At 40.8% G+C, this 27,316-nt stretch overlaps 1 protein-coding gene across 18 annotated transcripts in view; it reads left to right on the forward strand.

The window, feature by feature from the left end:
• Nucleotides 1–27,316, forward strand: part of SYNE1 (spectrin repeat containing nuclear envelope protein 1) — a 479,099-nt gene that overhangs the window by 397,371 nt on the left and 54,412 nt on the right. For all 18 annotated transcript variants that reach the window (XM_044243752.1, XM_044243801.1, XM_044243842.1 and 15 more), the window contains 6 exons: nucleotides 1,099–1,333; nucleotides 3,061–3,255; nucleotides 6,898–7,023; nucleotides 11,030–11,185; nucleotides 19,071–19,229; nucleotides 22,288–22,454. In XM_044243752.1, the coding sequence (XP_044099687.1) occupies nucleotides 1,099–1,333; nucleotides 3,061–3,255; nucleotides 6,898–7,023; nucleotides 11,030–11,185; nucleotides 19,071–19,229; nucleotides 22,288–22,454 (1,038 nt within the window). The remainder of the gene's footprint in view (nucleotides 1–1,098; nucleotides 1,334–3,060; nucleotides 3,256–6,897; nucleotides 7,024–11,029; nucleotides 11,186–19,070; nucleotides 19,230–22,287; nucleotides 22,455–27,316) is intronic.

Consider the following 27,316-nt stretch of genomic DNA (forward strand, 5'->3'; position numbering starts at 1 on the left):
CATACAGACAGTGATGACTAAATAGTTTTAATTTTCCTAAGAACAAAATGAAGTGGGTTTAAAATGTAAAAGGGATGATTTAGATGAACATGTGGAGTAATTTGCTAAAGATTAGGACTGTTTATTGTGAGGGAATATGGAGCTTATGAATATAGTTTTAAAAAACATTTTTAGGGATACCTGGGTGGCTCGGTTGATGAAGTGTCTGCCTTCCACTCAGGTGATGATCCTAGGGTCCTGGAATTGAGTCCTTCGTCTGGCTCCCTGCTCAGTGGGTGGCCTGCTTCTCCCTAGCCCTCTGCTCCTCTGCCTTCCTCCCCCCACCCCTCCGCTCGTGATCACTCTCTCAAATAAGTAAACAAAAATCTCAAAAAAAAACCTGTTTTTAAATAACAGGATTTTGAGTGGCTTATGATTCTAGCTGAAAAAGCCACCGTTGTTCATCCAAACTGGTTTATAATTGTGGTTGAAGAAAGAGGTTTATAAGTAAGTTTGGTCCTCGTTTTCTTTTTTTTTTTTTAATATTTTATTTATTTTAATTTTATTTAGTTATTTGACAGAGAGTGAGAGCACAAGCAGTGGGAAAGAGCAGGTGGAGAAGCAGACTCCGCACTGAGCAGGGAGGCCAACGCGGGGCTCTGGGATCATGACCTGAGCCAAAGGCACATTGCTTAACCACCTGAGCCACCCAGGGCCGTGGTCCACATTTTCTCCCTCCCCCCGTAGCACTCGCAAGATGCGGTCCCCTGCTGCATACACTACTTAGGGTTTGGGCCCATTCCCACTGCATCTGCATCCCCTATGTTCCCTCCCTTCTTGCATTCAGGGAGGGTATAATTAGTGAACTTACAGATAACGCCTTTAACCTGTGCTGAGACATGAAAATGTTTGCAAAAACCAATAGCTGTTAATTTAAAAAATTACTGGAAATAGACCTGGTAAAAGATCATGGTGTGATATTCGAAAGCCTCTGCCTTAAGTCACGCCTCGGGGCTTATTAGCATCACCAAGGGTATGTACACTGGATGCATCCGTGGCTGATATGTAAATGCATCCAGGGTAAAGCGTTTCTTCCCTGCGTCATTATTTCTGCACCAGGGATGAATTCAACCTGAAACTGACACTTCTCAGCAGTCAGTGGCAGGGAGTGATTCGCAGGGCCCAGCAGAGGAGGGGTATCATCGACAGCCAGATTCGCCAGTGGCAGCGCTACAGGGAGATGGCTGAGAAGCTGCGTAAATGGTTGGTTGAAGTGTCCTATCTTCCCGTGAGTGCTCTCGGAAGCGTCCCCATACCACTGCAACAGGCAAGGACCCTCTTTGATGAAGTGCAGGTAAGGTGCAAAACACACGCTTCTGAAACCTCTTGTCCGTTTCCACTGTACACCTTACTCTCGCTTCAGTTCTTCACAAGGATCCTGGAGTGACACTGGAGTGAGGACCATCACTGTTCCAAAGTATCAGCAGGAACATACAACCTGATTGCATTACAAAGGCCTTATTTAGTGATGATAGTCTGGTGGGCCCAGCCTCTCACAGACCCTGTCCACGGTCCACACCAGTGCCTCTCAGCAGTTCACTAACCAGCATGGAGGGAAGGGCAGTGGCCAGGAAGGGAGCACTTTGCATTGATTATAACCAGGAGCAATTTAATTGTGTAACTTGGGTATTCCAGAAAAGATAAAAGTCTCAGTCCTATCTGAGCTCTTGGTCCCTTCCTGGTTTGGCCCCTTCCTTCCATCTGCCTAGGAACCGGGGCCTCCAGTCCCATAGATAGTTCCCTCCCAGCAATCCAATCAGTCGTCCCTGGTGTATTTCATGTCGCCTCTTGCTTTCAAGGTCATTGTTTGCTGCTTCTTTCTCCTGGAAGACCTCATTCACCTGTAGCTCCGTCTGATTCCTACCAGCATGGAAGGGCCAATGTGCTGTCTTCCAGTCACCTCTACCTCCCGAGCTTTTAAATTAACTATATTCAGCTGCATTTTAGACTTATAAATATACATGTGCAGCACAGGCGTAATATACTCCGTGAGTTCCCATGGAGCCTGTGATGTCCAGAGGAGCCATGTGGTGTCCCATGTCCCATGTCCCCGATTCGAGGAAATGTCATTACCAGCTGTCTGGTCTATCAGTTAGGAACCTCAGAGTTGCTCTAGGGCTTTATTCTTGTTCTCTCCCTCCCCATTTCTAATAACTCCCAGTTTCCATCCCCACTGCCACTATGTCAGATGAGGGGCTCTTGGTTTCTTACCTACAGAGACAACAGCTCTCTAACCTATTTCAGTATATCCAATATATGCCCTTTTCCATTCCATCTTCTACCCTACTGCAGAGGGTTTTAATCCAAACACATCGCTTCTCTGCTTAATATTCTCCTGTGAATCTCAGTCACTTGCACTGTTAAAAAAATTCCCGTGCTAGGTGTGATCTTGTATCATTGTCTGCTACTCTTTCGCATGCCCAGCCCTTGAAAACTACACCAGGGTCCTGAATTCATCCTAATGTTCTCATATAGTAACTTTGCCCGTCTTCATTTCTCTGCATGGAAGGACTCTTCTCCAACTCCTGGCCTTTGTCATACAAGATTCTTCTTAGCCTTAGTATGCATAGGTCCTCCAAGACTCATGAAGCCTTTTCCCTTTGAGGAAACCTGTCTTGCGTCCATGTGGGTTAGATATTTGAGCACTGGTCTTTCTTAGAAGAGGGTTGTTTGTATGAAATGAACATCACATACAGTTTTTTGCAGAAGAAATGAAAAGATCCTAATAAAACTTAAAACAAGCGAAACATGGGGCAGGTTGTTCCCTATGCATCTGTCTCCTCGAGCGGTTCCCATATTGCGCTGTGATTGTATTTAACTTGGGGACAGAAATTAAGCCTCTCCCTGTTGAATTCTCACTCGTTCATACAGTGCTGCACTCACGCCCCAAGTGCTAGCTCCATGAATGTTGGATAGAGAGGATATGCAATGTATGGAAAACTGTACGGTCACTTAAAAACATTGTAATGGGGACCTGGTAAAGAAAAGAATGAGAAAGTAAAAAGCTGCGGTTCCTTTCAGTTTAAAGAAAAAGTGTTCCTGCGACAGCAAGGCAGCTACATCCTTACAGTGGAGGCGGGCAAGCAGCTCCTGCTCTCGGCCGACAGTGGGGCTGAGGCCGCGTTGCAGGCAGAGCTCACTGAGATCCAGGAGAAGTGGAGATCAGCCAGCACGCATCTGGAGGAACAGAAGAAAAAACTGGCCTTCTTGCTGAAAGTAAGTTCTGCTCTTTCCTCCTATAGACATGATGCAATTTCAAAAGCCACATAAGTAGTGTGCTGCTCCCTCCTGTTAGCTTTCCAGACAAGGCGAAGATCGTTAAGTCCTACCCCGAAGTGTTTTGATCCCCTGCCCTGTGTCTTATTTAAGACTTTGTCCTGTCTTGCACGAACTGGAGACGTTTCCCAATTTTCAGCAATTTGTCTTTCAGAAAAATCCCCCAACAAAGTAGTTTTAAGTCTAATAAGGCTGTCCAAGTGATGGATTCTGATTAATGGTCGGTCGGTGCCGAGCCAAGAGCCATGTGATGATTTTATAAATCCAAACAGGAATGCAAAGAGTAGATTCCACTCCCTGATCTAAGACTCTAAAGTGGTTTTTAAGATTGGTATCTCTTATTTTACAGCAGGGAAAAACCTGTCCAAGAGGACACTCTTGATTTCATCCTAGTTTCTCCAAGCACGTCGCTATGAGATAAAATTCAGGAAGTATATTAAGCCTTTAGTTGGATACAGAGAGCATACTGAATCACACTGCAAGTCTAGAGAGATGAAGCTTTATCCAAACCCCCCCACAGGGTGCTTTCTCCCTCACTTTCCGTAACCATACTCAATACATAATCAGAAGGCATTGGAAAAAGGGCATGGTTTCTGAAGTCAGATCTATCCAAGTTGAAATCATAATAAACCAAATAACCTGGTTAACTCAACCTATGTGAGCCTCAGTTTCTGCCCCTCTAGAGTGGGCATGATTACCCCTCCTTTAGCCAGCATCATGAGGATTTAATGAAATCATGAAAGCAAACAGATGGCACAGGACCTACCCAGACTGAGCATGTGATAAATGATGGTCATTATCACTGTTGATATCATTATCAGATCAAAGAGTGAACAAGAGTGAAATGGTGAAGTTTTATATACATTGGTAGTCTCTAACTCTTCAACAAAATTATCTATTAAATTTGACCTGCCATGTTTTTGGATCACAGGTACTAACTAAAGGTAATGGAATACATTTTGCTTTTATAATGCTTCAAGTACACACCCGTTGGGTTTATTCTGCTGAATTTTATTTAATAACATATTACTTTCTGTGTAGGATATAATCAGTCAAAAATGCCACTGAATATTTGTTAAAGAACTGTTATTTGCTTGCAGCACAATTCATCAGTAATACAATATGTCTGATTCTTTTTTTCTTCTTTTTGTGCTTTCAGGAAAGGATTAAAAATGCTGTAACTCATTCTGTAGAGATCATTTTAATCATGTATTTTTCTTTACTTGTGATGTGATTTTTGGACATATTCCCAAAACTTTAATTAGGTGAAATGGCTGAGTCACTGCGTTTGCTTTTCTTGCCAGTCTGTTCATTGGTGTGTAAAACATACACGTTGATAGATGTTTGCAGACCATGACATTTTGTTGTTTCCTTGTAACTCATGTAATAAAAAGACTGGGTTGTAGCTTTGGAATCTAAGCCATCCTTGGAAAGGGGAATCCTTATTCTTCTCTTGTTAAAGTTTGTTATATTTTAAATCATACACTAGGACCCATTTGCCTAAGAAGGAATTTCTGAAGCTAAATTCTAATGTTAATGTCATTTTTCTTTATTTTAGTATATCTTTACATCATAGCTATAATGCTTATCTAATTTTAGCCCCTGATTTACTGCTCTGAGTCCATGTGCCAAAATACAGTGATTCTCATTCTGTGACCTTCATGTTCACCTGCTTCACTATGGCCTCTTAATTTTGTTGTGGAAAATAAGAAACTGACCTTTTCTCCTTTAGGTCAATGAACATTCACTGATGACATGTTGATAGGTTTCAGAATGTGTGATGATTTCATTGAGAATGCTGTTCTGTTTAGTAAGAGGACCTCACTGTGCTTAGCATTGATGAATTACTTGTAGCCTGGGAATACCGAGATACTTTAACAAAGGGGAATGGGAGCACATCTGACCAAGACAGACAGTTTGTGTTTTTTCTGGTACACAGAAACAGGGAATGTGGTTATGCACTCTAGGAAGTTCCCTGAAGGAATTTAAAGAGAAATGAGACTCTTGGGCCAAAGGCTCAGTTCAGTTAGAAAGCAGAAGACCTTTTGAGTAGGGAGGCACTTCAGTCAGCACTTCTGACAGAAGAAAGTTTTGGTCATAGCACCTATGGGTGGCTTGTGCTAAAAATAAAACATCAGGAAAGAAGACAGAAAGAGCCCAGACAAGAAAGGACTGTTGACAACGGAAGAGATAATGTGAAGGAAAAGGCGGCATGATTTGGCACCAGGCTCGCTACTAAAAGCAGTTCTAATTGTCTGCTTTTGGAGCGCAGTCATTTAAGTGGTAGGGAGCGGCCACTGCGAAGGGTTACTGGCAAGGCGGGGGGAGAGGAATGGGAGGTCATAGGCAAAATTAAGGAGATTTGTTGAGATGAATTTAATTTGAATTGTCACTGAGACACTAGGTAAGAGTTAATTTGTAGATCTAATGCTAAAAAGAAGCAGGTCTCCATTATGGTTCCTATCATTTTTTTTTCTTTTACTTAAAAAAGAAATACATGTGTCTGATTAAAAAAAAAATCAGGTAGTAATTAAAATACGAAGAGTGGAAAACAAAATTTCCCCTATACCCCCACCAAATCCTCTAATTTTCCACAGGGGTAAACACGGTTACGAGTTTGGTGCGTCATTGTCCAAAACACAACCACATGATATATGTGTTCTCTGTTACTCTGTGGAGATCTACCAGTTCTGTCCCTCTGTGGAGATCTACCAGTTCTGTCACTTTGTGGAGATCTACCAGTTCTGTCCCTCTGTGAAGATCTACCAGTTCTGTCACTCTGTGGAGATCCACCAGTCCACCCCGCCACGCTCTCCATGAGTAACCTGATGTAGCCTTCTTCACAGCTCTCATTACTACTGGACATACTTGATGTCTGTTTTTAAAATTTTGCCTTATCTCTCCGCTTCCACTTATTGATTGTTTTGGGTTTTGTGTGCTGTGTACTCAACCCTCTGGGATGCACGTGTCTGTGCCTTCAAGATGAGACCCACCTGGTACCAGCCTTTGGTACTTGGGATTCTGCTTCGGTAACAAATCAAATGTACGTGCCACATACTGTTCGTATAATGAATTGAATCAGAGTCAGGGTTATATTATTTTTTACTCTTCATCCTAAAAGAGTCCATATCCTCTTTCTTTAAAATCTCTTACAGAGCATTTGACATTGGGTAGACACCTTATGGATGGGGTTAGGAAAGAGGCAAAACACTGTGATTACATTTTACCTCTGCAGATTGATCCAAATGCAGATAACATTTTTGAGGACCCGTGATATTTCTGGGCCTTGTGTGTCGGTGTTCACACCCATTGCTTCCTCCAGTCCTCCAGCCTTTATAGAGTTTGTGGTTTGCCCATTTTCGCAGGGAAAACCGAGGCGCAGCGTATTACCTGCTAAAAGTCGCATAGAGGGAGCAGAGAACTCAGCTGTCCAGCTGCTGCCTACATGACGATGGATGTGGACTCCCCAGTGAATCTTAACTGTTTCTCTTGGATTAAAGAGAGGGTTTTTCTTTTGTTCCAGTTTCCTACCAAAGTTTAAAAAAAAAAAAAAAAGTGAATTTCTTTCTTCTCCCATTGCAGGACTGGGAAAAATGTGAGAACGGAATAGCTAATTCTCTGGAGAAGCTACGAACGTTCAAAAAGAAGCTTTCTCAGCCTCTGCCGGATCACCATGAAGAGCTACATGCAGAGCAAATGCGCTGCAAGGTAAACTGCGCCTGCGCTGAGCCGTTAGCCGTCACTTGCCTGTGAACTTGGTTGTCGTGTTGCCTTTGAAAGCTTAGCGCAGTCAGGCCGCTCCAGCTGCCCGCAGGAGGGTGCAGGTTCCCGGCTGTCGTGTTCGGGCAGACAGCTCTGGGGAGACCCGGTTGTTGTTTTATTGCAGTTGATGGAACTGTAGACCAGTTTATGGATTATCTTGAGAAATATAAACACAGCATTAAAAGATACTTAAAAGCAGGGCTCAAAGCAATAAACACTATCTCTTTAAAGCATCTACACTGGAGAGTTATTGTAGCAGACTAGTCTAGTTCGCAGAGAGAAGCGCGAGGCTCAGCAGCCTGGAAATCCCAGGCCCCTTCGGGTTACGCCCTCTTCGGTAAGGAAATCGGGAACTGTAAATAGCCAGTCTCAGGTATTGCACGGAGACACGTAGTCCTTCAGGGACTCAGGGCCCCGACTGCTTGAAAGTCACGATCCACACCTCAAGTCGAAGCTGGAAGCGGATCAGGGGCGAATACAGACCCCTCCCTGCATCGTGAGCTTGCTGAGACCGAGGGATGTGGGGGCTGTAGGATGTGTTCCATTCATTCCTGTACTGTCAAGTGGAGGATCCGCTAGCCGTTCTCTGCTGGGCCATACGCAGATCTTGTCAAAACGACCTTAGCGAATGTTTTTTTTCTTCCCCAAATAATACATGTCCTTGTGTTTCCCAGTCGTTTGCAAATTATTGCTGTAGAGTAATGCTGTGAAAACTTCACAGATCCTGGGGTGCCTGGGTGGCTCTGTCGGTTAAGCCTCTGACTCCTGGTTTCTGTCTGCTCAGGTCATTATCTTGTAAGTTGTGAGGTCAGGCTCCATGCTCAGTGCTCAGCAGAGAGTCTGCCTGAAGATTTTCTCCCTCTGCCCCTCCCCACACGCTCTCTAAAGTAAATAAATAAATCTTTTAAAAAGAAACTTCAAATACTTAAGTGATTTGGATTTTAATCAGAAGGTCTCTGCTAGGGGCACCTGGGTGGCTCAGTGGGTTAAGCCTCTGCCTTCGGCTCGGGTCATGATCTCAGGATCCTGGGATTGAGCCCCACATTGGGCTCTCTGCTCAGCAGGGAACCTTCTTCTCCCCCTCTCTCTCTACCTTGTGATCCTTCTCTCTCTGTCAAAAAAAAAAAAGTCTCTGCCTTATGCTGGCTATGAAGTCATAAACATTAAAGAAAAACTAATTTTTTAAAGAAGTCTTGAAATCACAAAAAGCATGGATGTAAGAATTTTTCTTCAGTATCAGAATTTAAGGATATCCTTTGAAACTCAAAAGAGGCAGATTTGTGGGGCACCTGGGTGGCTCAGTCAGTTAGGCATCTGCCTTCGGCACAGGTCATGATGCCAAAGTCCTGGAATCGAGTCCCGCCTCAGGTGTCTGATTCTCCCCCTCCCATTCCCACTGCTTATGCTCACTCTCTTTCTCTTTCTCTCTGTGTCAAATAAATAAATAAAATCTTTTTTATCACATTTTTTTAACATTTTATTCATTTATTTGACAGAGAGAGAGATCTCAAGTAGACAGAGAGGCAGAGAGAGAGGGGGAAGCAGGCTCCCTGCTGAGCAGAGAGCCCGATGCCAGGCTTGATCCCAGGACCCTGAGATCATGACCTGAGCCGAAGGCAGAGGCTCTAACCCACTGAGCCACCCAGGCACCCCAATAAATAAAATCTTTAAAAAGAAGAGGCAGATTTGGGAAAAAATAAATCTTAGGAGGCATCACGGATGATGGCAAGTGAGGAAAATATTATCTTGAGATGTAAATTCAGAAGTACGCAAAGATTAAAAAGTTTGCTTTAAGTCTGTGATAGTAAATTTCTAACAAATGGTTAAAGAAAACCGTGACAAACAGAAATAGGCATTTATTCGTCTCCTCTTACGTGGCAGGACTATATGAGCATCATCTCAGTGGACATAAACATAAGCTCACGTGGACAGTCTGTTATTTCCCTTTTACAGATATGAAAACTGAGGTTTCCAGAAGTTTAATAACATTTCCAAGTTAGTAAATATCAAGGCTCCCTGAGTCCAGAGGCTGTATTTTTAAACATGGACTCTTCTAATGGAGTCTATGAGTCTGAAACAGTTCTTGTGCTGGAATTGTTTCTTTTATAATCCCTATACCATGGACTATGTCTGATATTTGAGTTAGGGGCTAGAAATTGGCATAAATAGTGAGAAATCTTTACACTGGTATGACAGCTTGATATGTGTACAAATATAAGCAGAAATTCTGCGTATTTACTCCCCCTGGATGGTTCGCTTTTTCAGCCAAATGCTGTTACCATGGGACCTCATCTCCCAAAATATAACAGTTACAATCATACCCGGCTATTAAATTTGGAGATTAAAAGGATGCATTTTGGTCCAGCTCTCTGCTACTCTTCCCCAAACCACCCTTAGCAGCAAAACAAAGCAATTACCTAGAAAATTCGAACTAAAACCTTGTTTGCCTAAATTGCCTGAGAAGTAAGCCTCAAACAGTACCGTTAATTGCCTTTCCTTTGGAAACTTGTCTCCTGTGTGAAGAGACAAAAAGAGAGGGGAAAAAAGCCATGTGAAATACTCTATTTATACACAAAATTAGCTGGAATCTAAATGCATCAACAGCTGGCAAAAAGCAAGAGTTGTACAAATTGCAAAACTGGTCAGCAGTTCGAAGCGTTGCAAAAACCTATGTCAACTCGTTCAAATGTTGTCTTGTGGATTTTTCCTTAAATTATTTCCCAAAAGGACAGAGTACATAATACTTTTCTTCCGTAACCTGAAGAGATCTGTGTTCCTGCTGGAAATGAAGTTTTTCAATTATTTTCAATTGAGTAAAAACAGCAACACATCATTTCAGCGATGACATTATTAAGTCTATATCACAGAATGTAAACGTACAGTGTTTGAGGATGAAAGTTAACCTAGGAGTTTGTGGTTTTTTTAATATTTTATTAACACGATCAGTTAATTTGAGACAAAAATAAAGGCTGGATTAGCAGTTTATGAAATGAGCTTAAAAGTAAAGAAGATCATACAGTGAGGAAACTTCAGTTTAGAAAAGATGAGCCGGGAGGTGCTGGGTGGCTGTCAGTTAAGCGCCTGCCTTCAGCTCAGGTCATGAGCCCAGGGGCCCGAGATCCCCTGGCATCTGGCTTCCTGCTCGGTGGGGATCTTGCTTCTCCCTCTGCCCCTCTCCCCACTGTGTATGCTCTCGCTCTCTCTATCTCCAACAAATAAATAAAATCTTAAAAAAAAAAGAGAGAGAGAGAGAGAGAAAAGGTGAGCCAAAATGATCAGTTAAATGGTAAATAGATACAGAGGAAGATTCTTCAAGCAGCCTGGGTTGTTTTATTTTTTAAGATTTTTTTTTTTTTTAAGTTATTTGAGAGAGAGCGCATATGTAAGAGAGAGAGCATGGTGGTTGGAGGTGAGGAACAGAGGGAGAGAGAGAAGTGGATTCCTTGCCAAGCAGGGAGCTAGGCTAGGCTCAATTCCAGGACCCTGAGATCATGACCTGAGGTGAAGGCAGACCCTTAACCAACTGAGCCACCCAGGTGCCCTGCAATGTGAGGTTTTATGAGAAAAATTTGATGAAGTATCAGACAACACCAGAACAAATAAAGTAGACCAAGTGAGATGTTGAAATACGATGGTGTGGAAAGGAAATTGTATCAAGAGGGGATTCCTTGGATGGCTCAGTCATTAAGCATCTGCCTTCGAAGCCCAGGTCATGATCCCAGGGCCCTGGGATTGAGCCCCACAACGGGCTCCCTGCTCAGTGGGGAACCTGCTTCCCCCCTCTCCCTCTGCCTGCTGCTCCCCCTGCTTGTGCTCTCTCTCTCTCTCAGATGAATAAATAAAATCTTTTAAAAAAATTTAAAAAAATTTTTAAAAGAGGATTCCTAGAACACTTCAGGATTATTGATGATAGATATCCATGGGCATTCACATTTTTGTTTTTTTAATCTAGGAGTTGGAAAATGCAGCTGGGAGCTGGACAGATGACTTGGCTCAGCTGACCCTCTTGAAGGACACCCTCTGTGCCTACATCAGTGCTGACGATATCTCCATCCTGAACGAGCGCATGGAGCTTCTGCAAAGGCAGTGGGAAGAACTCTGCCACCAGGTAAGACAAACTGCGTGGAGCATTAGCTCGGAAAGGTGGAAAACCGGAAGACGACTAGGAATGTCAAATGGCTTGATCCGTGCTTGGACCTATCCTATAATTCAGAGTATACATGGAGAAAGAATTCTGGTTTTTGTGGAAAATATTTCAGATTAAGACAATTGTATCTTAACATTATATTTGAGATGCATCTCAGCTGGATTCTCTTGCTGTCCCTTTCGCTGGCTGGCATAATATTGTAAAAGAAAAAACATTTTTTTTTTTGGTTCATGAATGTGGTCTTGCTAGGGACTGGTGCTCTTTTTCTTACTTTAAACATGTGAAAAACCTTTGTTTTATTTGCAGTTTTTGCTAAATACTGTGGAAATGTTTTTTGTATTTGGAAAAATTGTGTCTGTTGATTGACCATTATTGTTTCCTAGTAATTCATGTGTCTGGCCTTTTTAGTTATACGTGATTCATTTATTAAGTATTTCCCTTGAACGTAATACTATAAAATTGAGATCCCAGGTTGGATTTTGATTTTGGAATGAAAGGCAGAGATCTGTGGAAAGGCAATGAGAGGGCATCAGAGGCAAAGAAGAACATAGATTAAAGGCCCACAAGGGAAGAGCAGGTTCTGACTGATGGCCTGTAGACCGTCACCTCCAGGAAGCTGGGAGTGTGTCAGTAGTGTCCCTTGCTCTACCTGATTGCTCTGCTTGGCCCTTAATAGCCTGCAGTCCGTATTTGTTCAGTGAATCAGTCACATTAATGGTAGACTTCACAAGCTATAGTAGATGTTCCTACGTTGAGTTCACAACAGAGCTGAGACGAAAATCAGTCCAGAGGAACCTGTGCAGTGAAGAAGGAGATTGGTATAAACAAGTTAAAACAGTGGCTAGTGATATAAGCAAACTAACGACAGTGTGCTTTGCAGGGAATAAAGGAAATGTTGTTGCAGTAGATAAATCTTGAGCTGACCTTTGAGAAGGGGAGCAGAAGAGACAGGAGGGAGTAAGTGGATGGGTTGGACGAGGTTGCAGCTTGAGTAAAGGCACAGGAGTGGATTAGACAGAGACCTGGCTGGGGAGAAGCAAGTGCTACAAGGTTGAGGAATGGGCTTTTGAGAAGGGGTCTCTTTCTACCTCCCCAGTTTCAGGCCAACTGTGCCATCCTAGAGACCTCTTCTCCAGCCTCCTCACTTTCTCTGACTTTAGAAGTGCTTCCCTTCATGCTTCAGAAAACATTAAACAGAGTTTACGAGGCTCATAGCCTCGTGAATCATTTGACATGAACAAGAAATTTGTTATTAGGTCAATTTTTCTCAATGTTTAGATGAAAAGCAAGAATTTCTCAGACCACTAGCCAAAGGGAAACTCTGGAGCACACTTCCTAAATGGGTGAATAGTTTTCTATGAATCTATACTTTTAAAAGGAAAGTGTAAGAGGTGATTTTTATAAACATGCCAGTGATTTGAGCTCAAAATTAATTTAGCCATTTTTCACTGAGCTTCATATTCTTAGTGAACACAATGAGAACTCATGCTGAACGTGCTAATGCTAATCAGGGTACGTTATTCTTCTCTGAATTATTCAATCCAAAATCAGTATGTAACTATCCAGTAAATTATTATATGATTTTATCATCCAAAGACTTCATCATGACATAGCATATAAGTGCAAGAAAACTTGATGTGTACAAGTTATGGAAAATGATCACAGCTGTGTTCAGTTACTTTTATGAGCCTTATTCATTTGTCTTTCTTAAAACTGAGAAAAATCTAGCACTACTTGCTAACTCAATACTTTTCAGCATATTCTGTGAAATTAATTATACTATATCTATTTCTCTGGCTAATTGACGTCTTAAAAGCTGTCAGGGTGGGGCGCCTGGGTAGCTCAGTAGGTTAAGCCTCTGCCTTCAGCTCAGGTCATGGTCTCAGGGTCCTGGGATCGAGCCCCACATCGGGCTCTCTGCTCAGCAGAGAGCCTGCTTCTCCCTCTCTCTGCCTGCCTCTCTGCCTACTTGTGATCTCTCTCTGTCAAATAAATAAATAATCTTAAAAAAAAAAAAAAAAAGCTGTCAGGGAGATAACAATTTAGATAATGGCTTCCACTCACTTTCCAAACCTGCCACGAATTGCCCTACCCCAAGACCTTGTCAGACCACTCTTCCTGCCTACACTGACTGTTCCTTTCCTTATGATTTTAACCCATCTTTTTTCAAATACCACAACCCCTATGATGCCATTGTTTGAGATGCTCAAACCTCAATATTTCCTGTTCCTCTGAATGCCCATTTCCCTTTTGGCCTATGCCATCATTTACCAATGATGTCGTCATCGTCTTCTTCTTCTTCTTTTAATGGTTTTGACTTTATTTCAAGACTACAAGGCCCTTGAGAATGAAGACCATTTCTTTTTATCTCCAGTGCCTCGAACAACTAACTGTTCATATTTACTGTTAATAATTTAAGGAAGACTTTAGGGCATTTGTTTTATGTCATGGTACTTACATTCCTTTAAATGTAAAATAATGATAGGGTCTTTGACTATTTTGAAAGTTAAAAAGATTATGATTATGCAGTATTTTTTGATTTAGGAAAACACGCACTGTATAAAAATGCCATGACGTAGAAATGACACAAATTTCCAGTTATAAGATGGGGATCTAATGTATAGCATGGTGACTATAGTTAGGAAGACTTATTAGATTTTTGAAAGTCACTAAGCGAGTAGATACTTGATTTTTTAAATTAATTTATTTGAAGTTTTATTTGTTTTTAAAATTTCAAAATCATGAACATACAGTATTATATTAGTTTCAGGTATACAACAGAGTGATTGAATATATCACTCAGTGCTCATCAGTATAAGTGTACCCTTAATCTCCTTTACCTAGTCACCCTTCCCCCTCACCTCCCCTCTGGCAGTTTGTTCTCTACAGTTAAGTGTCTTTTTTTTTTCCTTGTCTCTTTTTCTTTGTTCATTTGTTTTGTTTCTTAAGTTCTATGTATGAGTGAAATCATATGATATTTCTTTCTCTGACTGACCTATTTCCCTTAACATTATACCCTTTAACTCCATCCATGTTGTTTCAAATGGCAAGATTTCATTCTTTTTCTTATGACTAATATCTTAAATGCTCTCACAGTACACACAGAAATTGTAATTGTGTGACATGATGGATGTGTTAACTAATCTTGTGGTAATCAATTCACAGTATAAATGTGTATCAGATCACCACATTGCACACCTTAAACTTACACCATGTTCTACATCAATTATATCTCAAAAAGCTGGAAAAAGAAAAAAGGGGACAAAAGTGTCTATGTTTAACGTTGCTCCCCAGGCTTAGATATATCTAGGCAACAGTCTGTTTGGAAATACATTGTGAAGGCTGCTGTTGGTCACATGATATGCTGTGTCAAGGCTAATACCTTGCATCTGTGAGTGGACTAAGACTTAAGTAAAAAAAGAGGAAGTGCATTGAATACAGAGTGTTTCTAGAAACTTTCTAAATCGAATGTCTTAGGCATGAAACGAAAGCATCTGATCTCCCATTACTTCAGTCTAAAAAAATTATTTGACTCCGGTGAGATTTTAGTCATGGGCAGTCCTACCAAAGGTGACAGGACCTAGCTGCAAGTAGGAATATATATTAGTTGCTAGTCCTCGAGCTAGTGTTTCCGGAGTACCGCCGTCGAGTCTGAAACCACAAAAGGAAATGAGCTTGAGCCTATGGTCTCATTCTAAAAACTGAAAACTATAGTCAAACCTGGCACTATCCCACGGTTAAAGAGCAAGTAGCCCGTTCACAGTCCGATCGAAGCCGTGGGTGGGAAGGCAGGAGTTCTCGGAACTGCGGAGAAGGAGGAAAACTTGCCGTGAGTAAGTGTTTCAGAGGAGAGTTCATGTAGGAAAGTACACCGTTCACAATTAGACTCCCCGAATGGTTTGCTGTGTCTGCCGACAGCCAGAGCTTCTCTCCAGAGCTTCCCATTTGGGTTTGTAGATCTGTGTGTAATTCTAGTTGAGATATAAATATATCATCATTGTGATTGCTTGGTGTTTTTCAAATTGTCATGGTAAAAATATGTGAAGTCGAAAAGGATGTATTTCCTGTTCAGCTGCCTCACGCTCTGGAGGTTTGAGCCGGTCCTTGCCAGCTATTGGCAATGAAAAGTGCTTGTAACCTTGAGAAAAACCCAAATATATGCTGAGCTAATAAATAACTCGAGGGTTTCAGCTGACCCCAAAGAAGGAGAGAGTGATGTTCACTTAACCATATGGCCTAAATGTCAGTTTTACAAACCAAAAGGAAAACGCCGCCTCCATTATGAACTGACATCTCTTGAGCAGCTCTGGCTGCTGCTTTGCATCCAGCGCTTGTGGTCCCCCTGCGTCTTCTTTCAGCGGTTGCTTTACGGTGAGCAGATGAAGGCAACACTTCCGTGCCCCGCGGTAAGCACCAGAGACATAGTCAAGCTGCTCAGTGGAGGTACCGAATACCTGAATGTCAAGAGGGAAAAAGATTAAAAACTCAAATGAACCCCTGTACCAGTAGTAGTAGGAGGAGGAGGAGGAGTAGTAGTAGTACTCATAGTAGTCGTCGTCGTCCATTAATGGCCAGCTTCCTTTACATCTTTGGTATGTACTGGTTTCTTTCTTATTTTGTTTGTATTCTACTACGAGCCTATTGTTCCTAGACAAGCGTCAGTGCTTGGCACAGAGCAGACACCTGTTTACTGCAAACAGTAAACATTTGTTTAATGAAATTTGGAACAGATGAAAAATTCATTCACAAAGGAAGTAAGATGTAGAGAAGATGATTCCCCCTGCCCTGGTCATATCGTTAGCAAGTGATAGAGGCTGTTTTTGAATCTTAGCTGCCTCTGGGTATTTGATCGTAATGTTCCACGGCAGCCTGTGTCAAAGACTCAGGCTTTGCTGGTTCTGTCTCATACGGACTACAAACAAATGCCTCAAATTTATCTAACCTTCTCTCTTCTTCACTCTAGAATGGGGATAATAAAACCTACCTCTCAGGGAAATAGGTAGTATTTTTCTGTTGTGTGCTCCTCTTCCCTGTGGATGTTGTGGGGGAAAGCCTTAGAATTCATCCTTGCTCGCGGCCAAGATTTGGGGGAAGAGGAAAAGAGGAACCACACATAGCAAGAACCTAGTTAATTTTAATTAAATCTGAAGGGCAAGGGCTTTTACTCTTGTCTTAAAAAGCAGTTGCTTTTGGAACATGAAAAAAGAAAGATACAAGCATGTGTGTGTGACTCTAGCTGTGTAAAATGAAATATTTACAGAATAAAATCTGAAAAGACACATACTAAAAAACAAAAACAAAAAGCAGTTGTTTTGGGAGGTCCCAATTATGAAAACATAATTTCAGTTTGGACATCCAGTTGAATCAGAATTTTAATGACCAACCACACTTTTGACTCTGATGCTGTGTGAATGAAAGGGAAAAAAAATCATATCCACCAAAAAATTCCACATTTTAGCATTCCTGCCAAAGATCAGAATCCACTCTTCTATCACAGTTCGAGAGGAAAGGGGGTACTGGAAGAATCGTGCTCTTAGCTGCATCTCTGTCTTGGTAGAGCTTATTGTAGGTGAACTTTGTCTCCAAAACTCTTTAACCTGTGTTTTCTTAGCCTTTTCCATTCCTACCAGTATCCACCCTGAGTAAGTTCACTGCTTTTGGGCTATTCTGTATTTTTCTGCCTCAATGAAAACTTAATGATAAGGTGACTTGTACTAATGAGGAATTACTTAATGGATTCATCAGTGTCACCCTACCCAGAAAATTTTTATTTTAAAAGATTGTAATTAATTCAAGAGAATGCATTTGTACTGTTGACATTCAGAAACTGTTAGGTTATGGGGCCCACTATTTAAGTGACCCATATGACTAGGGCTAGCCCCAGCATAGGGAACCTGGTGTCAAAGCCTAATTACCAGGTGTTTTCTTAGGCATAGAATCCTAGACATTTTGGGATGTGTAGGACCTTGACTATTAATAACCAAGTCATTAACAGAGCCAACCCTAGCCAGAACTGCTAACTAGGAAGTGTATAGTACCTTAGAAATATTTTCATTTTCATTTTTAAAAGGAAATTGGTTTGAAGTGCATCACAAAGTAAAATGGAAAAATGGATTGATGGATAAAGGAATACATGTATTAAAGCAAAATGAGGCAAAATGTTCACAATTTAGAGTCTAGTAAGTGTATTATAGTTCTTTCTTACCCTTATAGTTCTTTCAGCTTTTCTGTATGTCTAATGTTTTTCATGATAAAATGTTAGTGGGGGGAAAAGAAAATTAAGAGATAGATGTTTAATGCGATGGGATGACTGGTGGAATGTCTAGCATTATCAACAGGAGTGTGTAGAACATCTATAAAAAAGGTCATCTTTATGCCGCTCAAATCCCATTATATTTTGCTAACATGTAGCTTAGCTTAATTAAAAATATTCCTTAGGATCTATACCAGCACTGCAAAAAGAAGAGTACTTTGAAATCATATGCAATTTTAAAATACCGGAAGGGATCACTCTAGACTTAGAGATAAGAAACAGGCCCCTTGTGTCTCTAATGCATAAAGAACTATTACAACTCAGTGCTAAAACAACAAACAACAAACAAAAAACCCCATTCAAAAATGGGCAAAGGATTTGACCAGATAGTTGTCCAAAGACTATATACAGGTGGCCAAGAAACATGAGAAGATTTTCAGCATCATTAGCCGTCAGAGAAACGTGAATCAGAACCATGGTGAGATACCACTTCGTGTCCCTAGGATAACTAAAATCAAAAAGACAGATACTAGCAAATGGTGGTGAGGATGTGGAGAAATGAGAACCGTGCTGCTGGTAGGAACGTGACTGGTGCAGCCACTTCGGCAGACGCTCTGTAGTGTCACCAGGAAACCCGGCAACTCTGCTGTGGGTGTGTACCCCAAAGGCAACTAAACGTGTGTCCCCCTGCACAACAGCAGCATCATTCATAACATACGGAAGCAACCGAAACACCCACCCACAGATGAACTTTTAACTTTTTAACTTTCCTTTTAACTGCTGAATATAGTCCATCAGATGTCTCTCTGTATGACAGACTATATCCAGCAGTTAAAAGGAATGAAGTAGAGACACATGCGACAACATAAATCACTTTGAAAACTTTAATCGGAGCAAAATTAGATGGTATGTGAATTATGTCTCAGGAAACCCTTATGCACAAGGAAGAAGGAAAGGAAAAAGACACAAACGGAAATGAATTAAAAAAGAAAGCAGGAGGCAAGTGAGAGAACTTGCGTAAAGTAAAAGGGTCGGTACAGAGTGAGCCACAGGGACCCGACTTCACTTCTGACCTCTGGGCACCACGTCCCTCTGCTCTGCTCGCTCGACACCACCTGCAACTCAGCTCGCGCTTCCTTTTCTCTTTCCTTCCCTTCTTTTCTTCCTTTTCACTATTCTTCCTTATTTTTCTTTCTTTCCTTTTCCCCTTTTTCCTCCTTTCCTTCCTTCTTTCTCTATCCCTTCCTCTTAACGATTTCTCCCTTCTCTTTTGGTACAAGTGCATTCAGCGACGCTGTAGAAGTCTCCGCAGAACCAATTGCCGTGTGAGGCTGGGTTGTTCAGAACTTTGATTGAGTGAAGGTGCATGCGGCCCTTCAGGAGGGAAGCAGAGGGCTGGCTGCCTCCCACTGTCGTTTCATAGCGGGTCCTTGTGCAACTTCCTAGATCCCTCCTAGGACCGTACAGTGACCTAAGGAGATGCGCAACTATTGCTTATTCCAGTCCACCCAACTCCATTTATTGGCTTTTTTCCTCTGGTTACCTGTTCTGCTCTGATGATCCTTTTATGTGTTCTCCCATTTAAACCTTCAGCTCTCCCTAAGGCGGCAGCAAGTAAGTGAGAGATTGAATGAATGGGCGGTCTTCAGTGAAAAGAACAAGGAGCTTTGTGAATGGCTGACCCAGATGGAAAGCAAAGTTTCTCAAAATGGAGACATCCTCATTGAAGAAATGATAGAGAAGCTCAAGAAGGTACAGAATGCGTGGCTATGTATGCTTTCCCCGTTCGTAACACGTAGGCATACTTTTAACAGGTATAAAAGATGGTTTTACTTATTATTAAACTATTAAATTCCTGTCCTGTAAAAGCACTATATTTTAAATGTTTTCTCTTTTTAATATGAAATAAACTTGCATGCAAAGACCTCCTTTGCACACAATATATATGGATATGCTGAAGTAAATTATCCGCTGATAGAGAAATGTTCGGTGTGTACCGGTTTTAGCTACCTGCCCAGAAGGAATTGTTTATGTGTATTAGTTTTCTTTTGTGTCGTTTGTTTTCGGTTTTAGAGAAGTAAAATCGCTAGAGTGGGACTAAAAGAAAGAATTCCTAGGATTAATTAAGCTGACATTTTCTCTGTAAAACAGAACGCACGGACAGTTACAGGAATGAAAACTTTTCCGAGGTTCCTGGATAGCTCAGTCGGTGGAGCGGTTGAATGTCAGACTCTAGATTTCAGCTTGGGTCGGGATCCCAGGGTCAGGGGATGAGCCCTGCATTGGGCTTTTGCTCAGGGTGGAGTCTGCTTGTCCCTCTCCCTCCCACTCTTTCCCTCTGCCCATCTACCCACTCATGCTCTCTCTCTCTCTCTAATAAATCTTTGAAAAAAAGGAAAATTTCCTGAGAATTTTGCTTCATATTTTTTTCCAGTTATGTATGACTATTAAATTATAGTCATATGGTTACAGAACATTTTTTGTGTCTGTGTAGGGCTGATCAAATTTATTAGCATTTAAAAATATTTTTGATGGGGCGCCTGGGTGGCTCAGTTGGTAAGCATCTGCCTTAGGCTCAGGTTGGGATCCCAGCATTCTGGAATCAAGCCCTGTGTGGCATCAGGTTCCTTGCTCGGCGGGAAACCTGCTTCTCCCTCTGCCGGCTGTTCCCCTTGCTTGTGCTCTCTCTCTCTTTCTCTGACAAATAAGTGAAATCTTTTTAAAAATAAAATAAAAATAAATTGAAATGTTTTGAAAAAAAAAGAAAAAAATGTTTTGGGTAGTATCATTGATGCTTCCACATTATTTTTAAATAATTATTGATCGTATTGATTTATTTCAGTTTGTGTTCCTTGTTAGCACACATCACTGTCTGGTTCACAACGTACTTTCCCTATTTACTTGTTGGTTCTTTGTCTACAGTGGGAGCCCCACTGGATTGTCAGCTTTGCTAGAAATGTCTTTGTCTGTTTTATTCATTGCTGTGTCTCCTGTACCCAGAGCAATGCCTGTCTTCTCTTAAGTACTCAGTCATTACTGAATACTGAATAAATGAATTATAGCCTCATTCACTCTAAAATAAATGCAAATAATTATTAGGAAAAATCGTCCATGCATATACGTAAAGTAAAAAAACTCCAGTGTAAACATGCAATATTAACAGTTTTAAGGCTTTCTACTTAAAATGTCAAATTCTAGAAATGAGCATTTTTATATTTGATATTGTAAACCTTTAAAATGCGAACTAAGATAAAACAGATTTCATTTCAATATCTGCCAATAACTTTGAACTTTGATAGTTTCTGGATATCAGAGAATGCTCCACTGGACATGATTAATGGACTGTAGGTATTATAGGGAAGCTTGCTATAGAATCAGTCTTTCTTAAGTGCATCTCTATTCTCATTGATTTTCTTCATGAAATTTAGAATGCATATTTTGGGGTGTGGAAAAAACTATCTCTTGGACAAAATACAATCACAACTGAAAAATTAGAAAAATTTTAGTTTTTCACATCATTTTGTTAAACGATTTGGCACAATGTCAGAAATAATCTTTAAAATATTAGCGATGCTATTTTGTGTATAAAATGAGCTATGAGATTTCGGAAGAAGAGTTTATGAGCTTGACTCTGTGGGGTCAGGACATCTATGTATCGCTCACATAACCCCTCTGTGTTGAAATAACATAAAATGAGAGAAGATGGGGTGGGGGTTGCTTGGGCCGAAAGAGAGCACTTGGCACTGAGATAGGAAAGAGCTGCACTGGCTTCTCCCATTTTGGGGGCAAGGGGGGGGTCCTTCTTGCTTTGATAACTGACTTGAGAGGAAATCCCTGTTGCCACACTAACTTTAGAGCAGGGGAGGGTTAAAATATCCATGACCCTGTAACCTGTCTTTGTGTATTATTTTGTTGAGATAATATTGGCTGCCTGACAGCAGTTAAGCCCAAACAATGAAGGAAAGGCAATTCTAAAGATTGGCTTCTGTCACTGTGGCCGGAGTGAGAGGATCATTGGTCAGGCTGTGAGGGTTGGGGAAGAAAGATGTCCATTCATCATCACTTAAACCACGCCGGTCAGTGGCCTTTCTCTTGCATAGGGAGCCAGTGTTTCCTTTTCCAAAACAATCTTTAAGAGAAGTGAGTACAGCAACTGGGTAAATGAAAAAGGTTGAGACCTATTAATCCCTTAAGACTAATGGTTATTATGCTTGGGAGCTAGTTCGCCATTGATCTATGTGTTATACAATATTGACACTGCATAGAGGATAGCTCATTAAAATGAAGGTATTTGTTCTAAAGCATCTGCACAAGTGATTGAGAGAAGCACATCTATACTTTTACATATAAATACACATATATGTCCGTTGAACATACGTAATTGTGCACACACATACACACAACTTCTAAGCCTCTTAGCAACTGTTTATATGAGGATTGATTCTAAATATAACACTCAGGTCGGTGATTATAACAATAAGGTGTAATTTCTCAGTATTAAAACCCTTCAAGTTTTGTCTTTCTGTATGTACATGGTTATTGATTTTTTTAATGCCTATTTTAAGTAAATAAAAATATTTCCATTTTCTTTAAGAAAAGTTCTATGAAAATTCAATCTAGAGTCTGTGCACATCCCAAAAATAATAGGGACCCCTAAGTCTTGTGTACATGGACTGATACTCACACAGCATTCCTCATGCCCAAACATTCCAAGCAATACAAAACGGTAATTATCGTGTTTCTAGTGGAGCCGGGCTGAATGCATTAAAAATATGATTTCTGATCTCTGTGATTGCTATTTATTATGCAGGATTATCAAGAGGAAATTGCTGTTGCCCAAGAGAACAAAATACAGCTCCAGCAAATGGGAGAACGCCTTGCTCGCGCCAGCCATGAAAGCAAAGCCTCTGAGATTGAATACAAGCTCGGAAAGGTCAACGACCGGTGGCAGCATCTTTTGGATCTCATGGCAGCCAGGTAAAAAGGATCCTGTTCAATGGGACACGTGTGTGCAGAATTTTAAAGCATTCAGTCCACCTTTCATTGCAGCTGAAGATAATCCAACGCATCTCCGTCTGTGCTCGTCATCCCAACATTTGAGTTTATGCTTTTCTCGTAAATGTCACTTTCATTAACTTTGAGATTCTCCTTCTTAATTAATAAACTCAGTGGTGTTTGCATTGAGCTGAGAGAGAGAAAGTCATATCCAAACAAAACCCATTCCCGAAAGAGAATTCTTGATTTCAGGGCTGCATGGGTATTCAGGGTTCTATGAGGAAGGAGGTAAAACTGCTGACGAGTGTCCAGGGATGGCATTTTTATCCACGGTAGGAAAAAAAAAAAAAAGTATATATAGAAAATCACATTCCTACTGTATTTCTGGCTAGCCGAGTGTGGGAATAAAGCTAATTATTGCCACTCGGCATAGTTGTAGAAATAATCTGTATTACTGCAATTTTGTTTTTAGCTTTAATAACTAAGTGTCTGCCTTGTATTTGAGAGGAATATTATATTCGGTTTCTGTTGCAGAAGGTCAGGTTGAGGAAAAGAAGTAAAAGTAAGGAAAGAAAAAATATGTAAGAGTCTTTATGAGCATTACACAAGTCTGATAGAGCGAATGAGACACTATGTTATTTGATATAAAGGGAATGACGACGTAAATGCTTTATTTTAGGTGAACTTGGTTTCACGCAGTAATGTAGGCTCCACAAGGGCAGTGGACATCCTTGTGCATGCTAGTCACCGTATATCATGAGTACCAAGAGCGGTGCCTGAATGCAGTTTGTGCTCAAAACATATTTGAATGAATGAATGAATGAGTATGTGAATATTTGAATGGACATGCTTTGCATGGCAGTTAGAACAGTTCAGATGTTCTATTTGTTATGGATCCTTCTGATTCATAGCCGTTTGGAGCTAACTGACAATACACTTTTAAAGTCTGGGTTCTTTTCCTTAGCACAAATGAAATAGCGCCCTTTGAATACCGTGTGCCCACAATAATTGCATATGGGCATGGCAATTGCATGTGTTGATGTTGAAAATACCTAGCATATTATTTGTTCTCTAAGGGAGTTTTAGAGAGGAGCTGATTTAGGAAGAAAATGAGATTATTTTTTTTATTTTAAAAATAATGAAGTATTTTAAGAATAATGAAACAAAAATGGAGTAAATGTTTACCAATTTTTAAAATGTTTATCAAACAGCACTGTGGTAGCTGACGCTTATTGAACCCTTGGTATGTGCCACTGACCATGCCACAAGCTTCATATGCATCTTCTCCTGTGGCGTTCACAACACCATTTGAGGTGGGCATTATTATTATACCCATTTTCCAGATGCAGAAGCTGAGGCTCAGGTTTGCCCATGGTTACACGCATGCTGAGTGGCAGAGCCTGCACTCTGTGACTCTAGAAGCCATGCTTGGGAGCACCACATTCTCCTGTATGCCAAGTTTATGACTTCCTTGTCCCTGATCTAAAGGAAACTAGGCTCTGTAATTATTTCAACAATCTAATCTTCCCATCCTTTGTAAAGGGCTCATAGCAGCTCTGAGATATTTTGAGGCTACAAAGACAGAAGCCACTTTCCTTGAGGAGTTCATGGTGGATATCTAGACATGCAAAGACATCAAGTAAAGTGACAAGCTAAATGCCCTGGTAAAGGTACTACAAAGCAATGGTAACATACGGTTGAGCTCAACTACTCCAAGGCTTCCAGCATATGTAGGTTTTAGAACCCCATTTGCTATGTGTAGCCTCACTTCTCAGACTGTGATAACCAAATCTTATTTCAGAAAGACAAATCGAAGCTCTTTGTGCTATAAATACCCTTCTTAGGGAAGCTGCCCAGTTGGTAAACATCCTGGATTTTTTTGGTTAGATTATGACTCACGGGTTGGCTTGCATTGGCATGTACAATCCAGCTAAACTAGTTAGTGTTCTTTTCTAATCTTTAGTGGCTCAGGGGTATGGAATATGGGGGATACACTGTGTCAAAGATGTTTTAAATTTAATTTAATAGAGTTTATTCGTAAGATGCTAGCTTAAGTGTTACGATCAGTCATTAGCCAACTTTACATCTAATGAGTTAGGTGCTTTCTCCTCAAAGTCGTTTATTTGTAACTTTCCTGCTGTCCAAGTGAGGATTTTCTAGATGTTATTTATCTTTCCAAAGACATGTTAGTAACGTTTGAATCAATTAAATGTTTTTGGATATGCCTACTTTGCACTATAGTCACTAAAATGCTTATATGTTTCTACTCTAGTAGAGTCTCATCATGCACAGATGTAGATTTTTGTAGATGTGCTGTCCATTTTTTATTGCCTCGTTCCAAAGTAAACCAGATGGCTGGTTCTAGAGCTGAATCTGGCTGGTGCCAGATTAATAAATTTATAGTCTCTCTGAGGCCTCTCCTAAATGACACTCAACCATCACATTTATCTTCCATTTCCTTGTTTATCAGCTCTTCAAAAGTACACACACCAGGTGACTGTCCCCCACACCCATCTTCAACTATGAGCTGCCTGCTCAAGCATCAGATTTCTGTGGGTCAGTCCCATTCACCCCTCTTCCCTCTTCCTACTTTTTCTCACACTGATATATTAAAGCAGAACACAACTTAGTTGTGCCTTTTGATATTTCTAGATGTTATTTTGGTGCTCTTGTGGGAAGGGAAAGGTTATTTTTGAAGATCGTATTTTCAGGTGAACAGTTTCCCAGCTAACAGAAACAGGAGAAAGGAAAGAAAGATTTACTGATAATACACCTATTGCATACAAAGAGAATGCATAACTTTGAGCCACCTTCCTGTCACTAGTGAATTAGCTTGGACCATGCTGAATACAAAATAAATGTGTTTTGTGTTGAATTTTTAAACTGTTACTAGGAATTGTCAGCTTTTTAGGGCAACGAGATCTGTTTAGTTTTTCTTAGGTCTCCACAGTGGATAATGCTCTAGTACCCTGTCCGTGCTTTCTGTAACCTTCTCAGTTTAATTTAGCAGTCATTAGCTACCCGTGGCTATTTAAATTAACTGAAATAGGATGCAATTAAATTACAGTTGAATTTTTTATTACAGTCAGTTGTGCTAGTCCCATTTCTAGGGCTTAATAATCATATGAGGATAATAGCTACTTTATTGGGCACTGTGGATACAGAACATTTTCTTTATCCCTGAAGATATTTTCGGTCGATAATGGCCAAGACAATTGGCCAAGGCGTTTCTGAGCTGTTGGCTTTTCCTTAAGAGTAAACATAAAAGTCACTTATGGTTTGTCTCCCTCCCTATCCCATCTTGTTTCATGTGGGTTGCTGGGGGGAGGGGGGTTGGGAGAAGGGGGGTAGGGTTATGGACATTGGGGAGGGTATGTGCTTTTGGGTAAATTGGAAGGGAAGATGAACCATGAGAGACTATGGACTCTGAAAAACAATCTGAGGGGTTTGAAGTGGCGGGGGGGGGTGGGAGGTTGGGGTACCAGGTGGTGGGTATTATAGAGGGCACAGCTTGCATGGAGCACTGGGTGTGGTGAAAAAATAATGAATACTGTTTTTCTGAAAATAAATAAATTGGGGGAAAAAAATAAAATAGTGCATAGCACAAAAAAAAGAATATTACACAACCATTAAAAAGGATGAGATTGTACAGTTAAAAAAAAAAGAGTAAACATAAAAAACAGTAATTGTTGTACTTATAGTTTCTATAAAACTGTCTGCTAGGATTCTGGCTCTCATTTTGTCTCTGAACCCTATGAAAAAACCCACATAGTACTTTTTCTAGCTCAGGATAACAGGAGCTCTGTCGTTTAGAATTAGTTGTTTGGTGCCTTTTTTTTTTTTTTTTAAGATTTTATGTATTGACAGAGACAGAGAGAGAGAGACAGAGAAAGAGAGACAGAGAGGACAAGCAGCGGGGGCTGCAGGCAGAGGGAGAGGGAGAAGCCAGCTCTCTGCTGAGCAGAGAGCCCAGTGTGGGGCTCAATCCCAGGACCCTGGGATCATGACCTGAGCCAAAGGCAGAAGCTTAACCAATTGAGCCACCCAGATGCCCCATTCAGTGCTTTTTATAACCATTGATGTTTTATTGAACATTCCTACTCGGGTATCTAGAAAGGTCAGACTCAAGTTGTATGCTCTGTTGTAATGATGTCTTCTAAAAAATTAACTGTATTCTCTAACAGAATACAGTTAATACAGTTCTGTTCCCTCTACTAAACCTAAATCCTCTTCACCAAAACAAAAGTACACTTTAGTTATTTGGTACTTTATTTTCAGTAACAGCTTTATTGAGGAATAATTCACATATCATGCAACTCATCTATCACAAGTATAAATCATTTAGTGATTTTTAGCATATTTACAGATCTGTGTCTCCATCACCACAATCAATTTTAAAACATTGTCATCACCCCCAAATAAAAGACTTAGTCATCCTTTTCCCCTCCACCCTCTCTCCTTCCACTGGCCGCAGGCCAGCACAGATCTGAATGTACATGGAGTCATACAATATGTAGTCCTTTGTGGCTGTTTTTCAACCTCCTATTTATTATAATTCCCTTAAACACTTCATAAAAGTAGAGCGACAACAAATATAATTTTAAAAAATGCCTGAATGTCCCCTGTGTATGAAGTACTGTGGACGTTGCTACAGGCTGGGATTGGCCATCCCTTTGCACAATACTATCTAGTTAATATTTTCGGCTTTGTGGGCCAGACTAAGTCTTTTATTTGGGAGTGATGAAACGCCTCCGCCATATTGCAAAAGCGGCCTCAGAGAGCATGGAAACATAAAAATGCAGCTGAGTTGCAGTAACATTTTATTATCAAAACAGGTGGCCGGC

Source organism: Neovison vison, chromosome 1 (assembly GCF_020171115.1).
Source record: "Neovison vison isolate M4711 chromosome 1, ASM_NN_V1, whole genome shotgun sequence".
Taxonomy (NCBI): Eukaryota; Metazoa; Chordata; class Mammalia; order Carnivora; family Mustelidae; genus Neogale; species Neogale vison.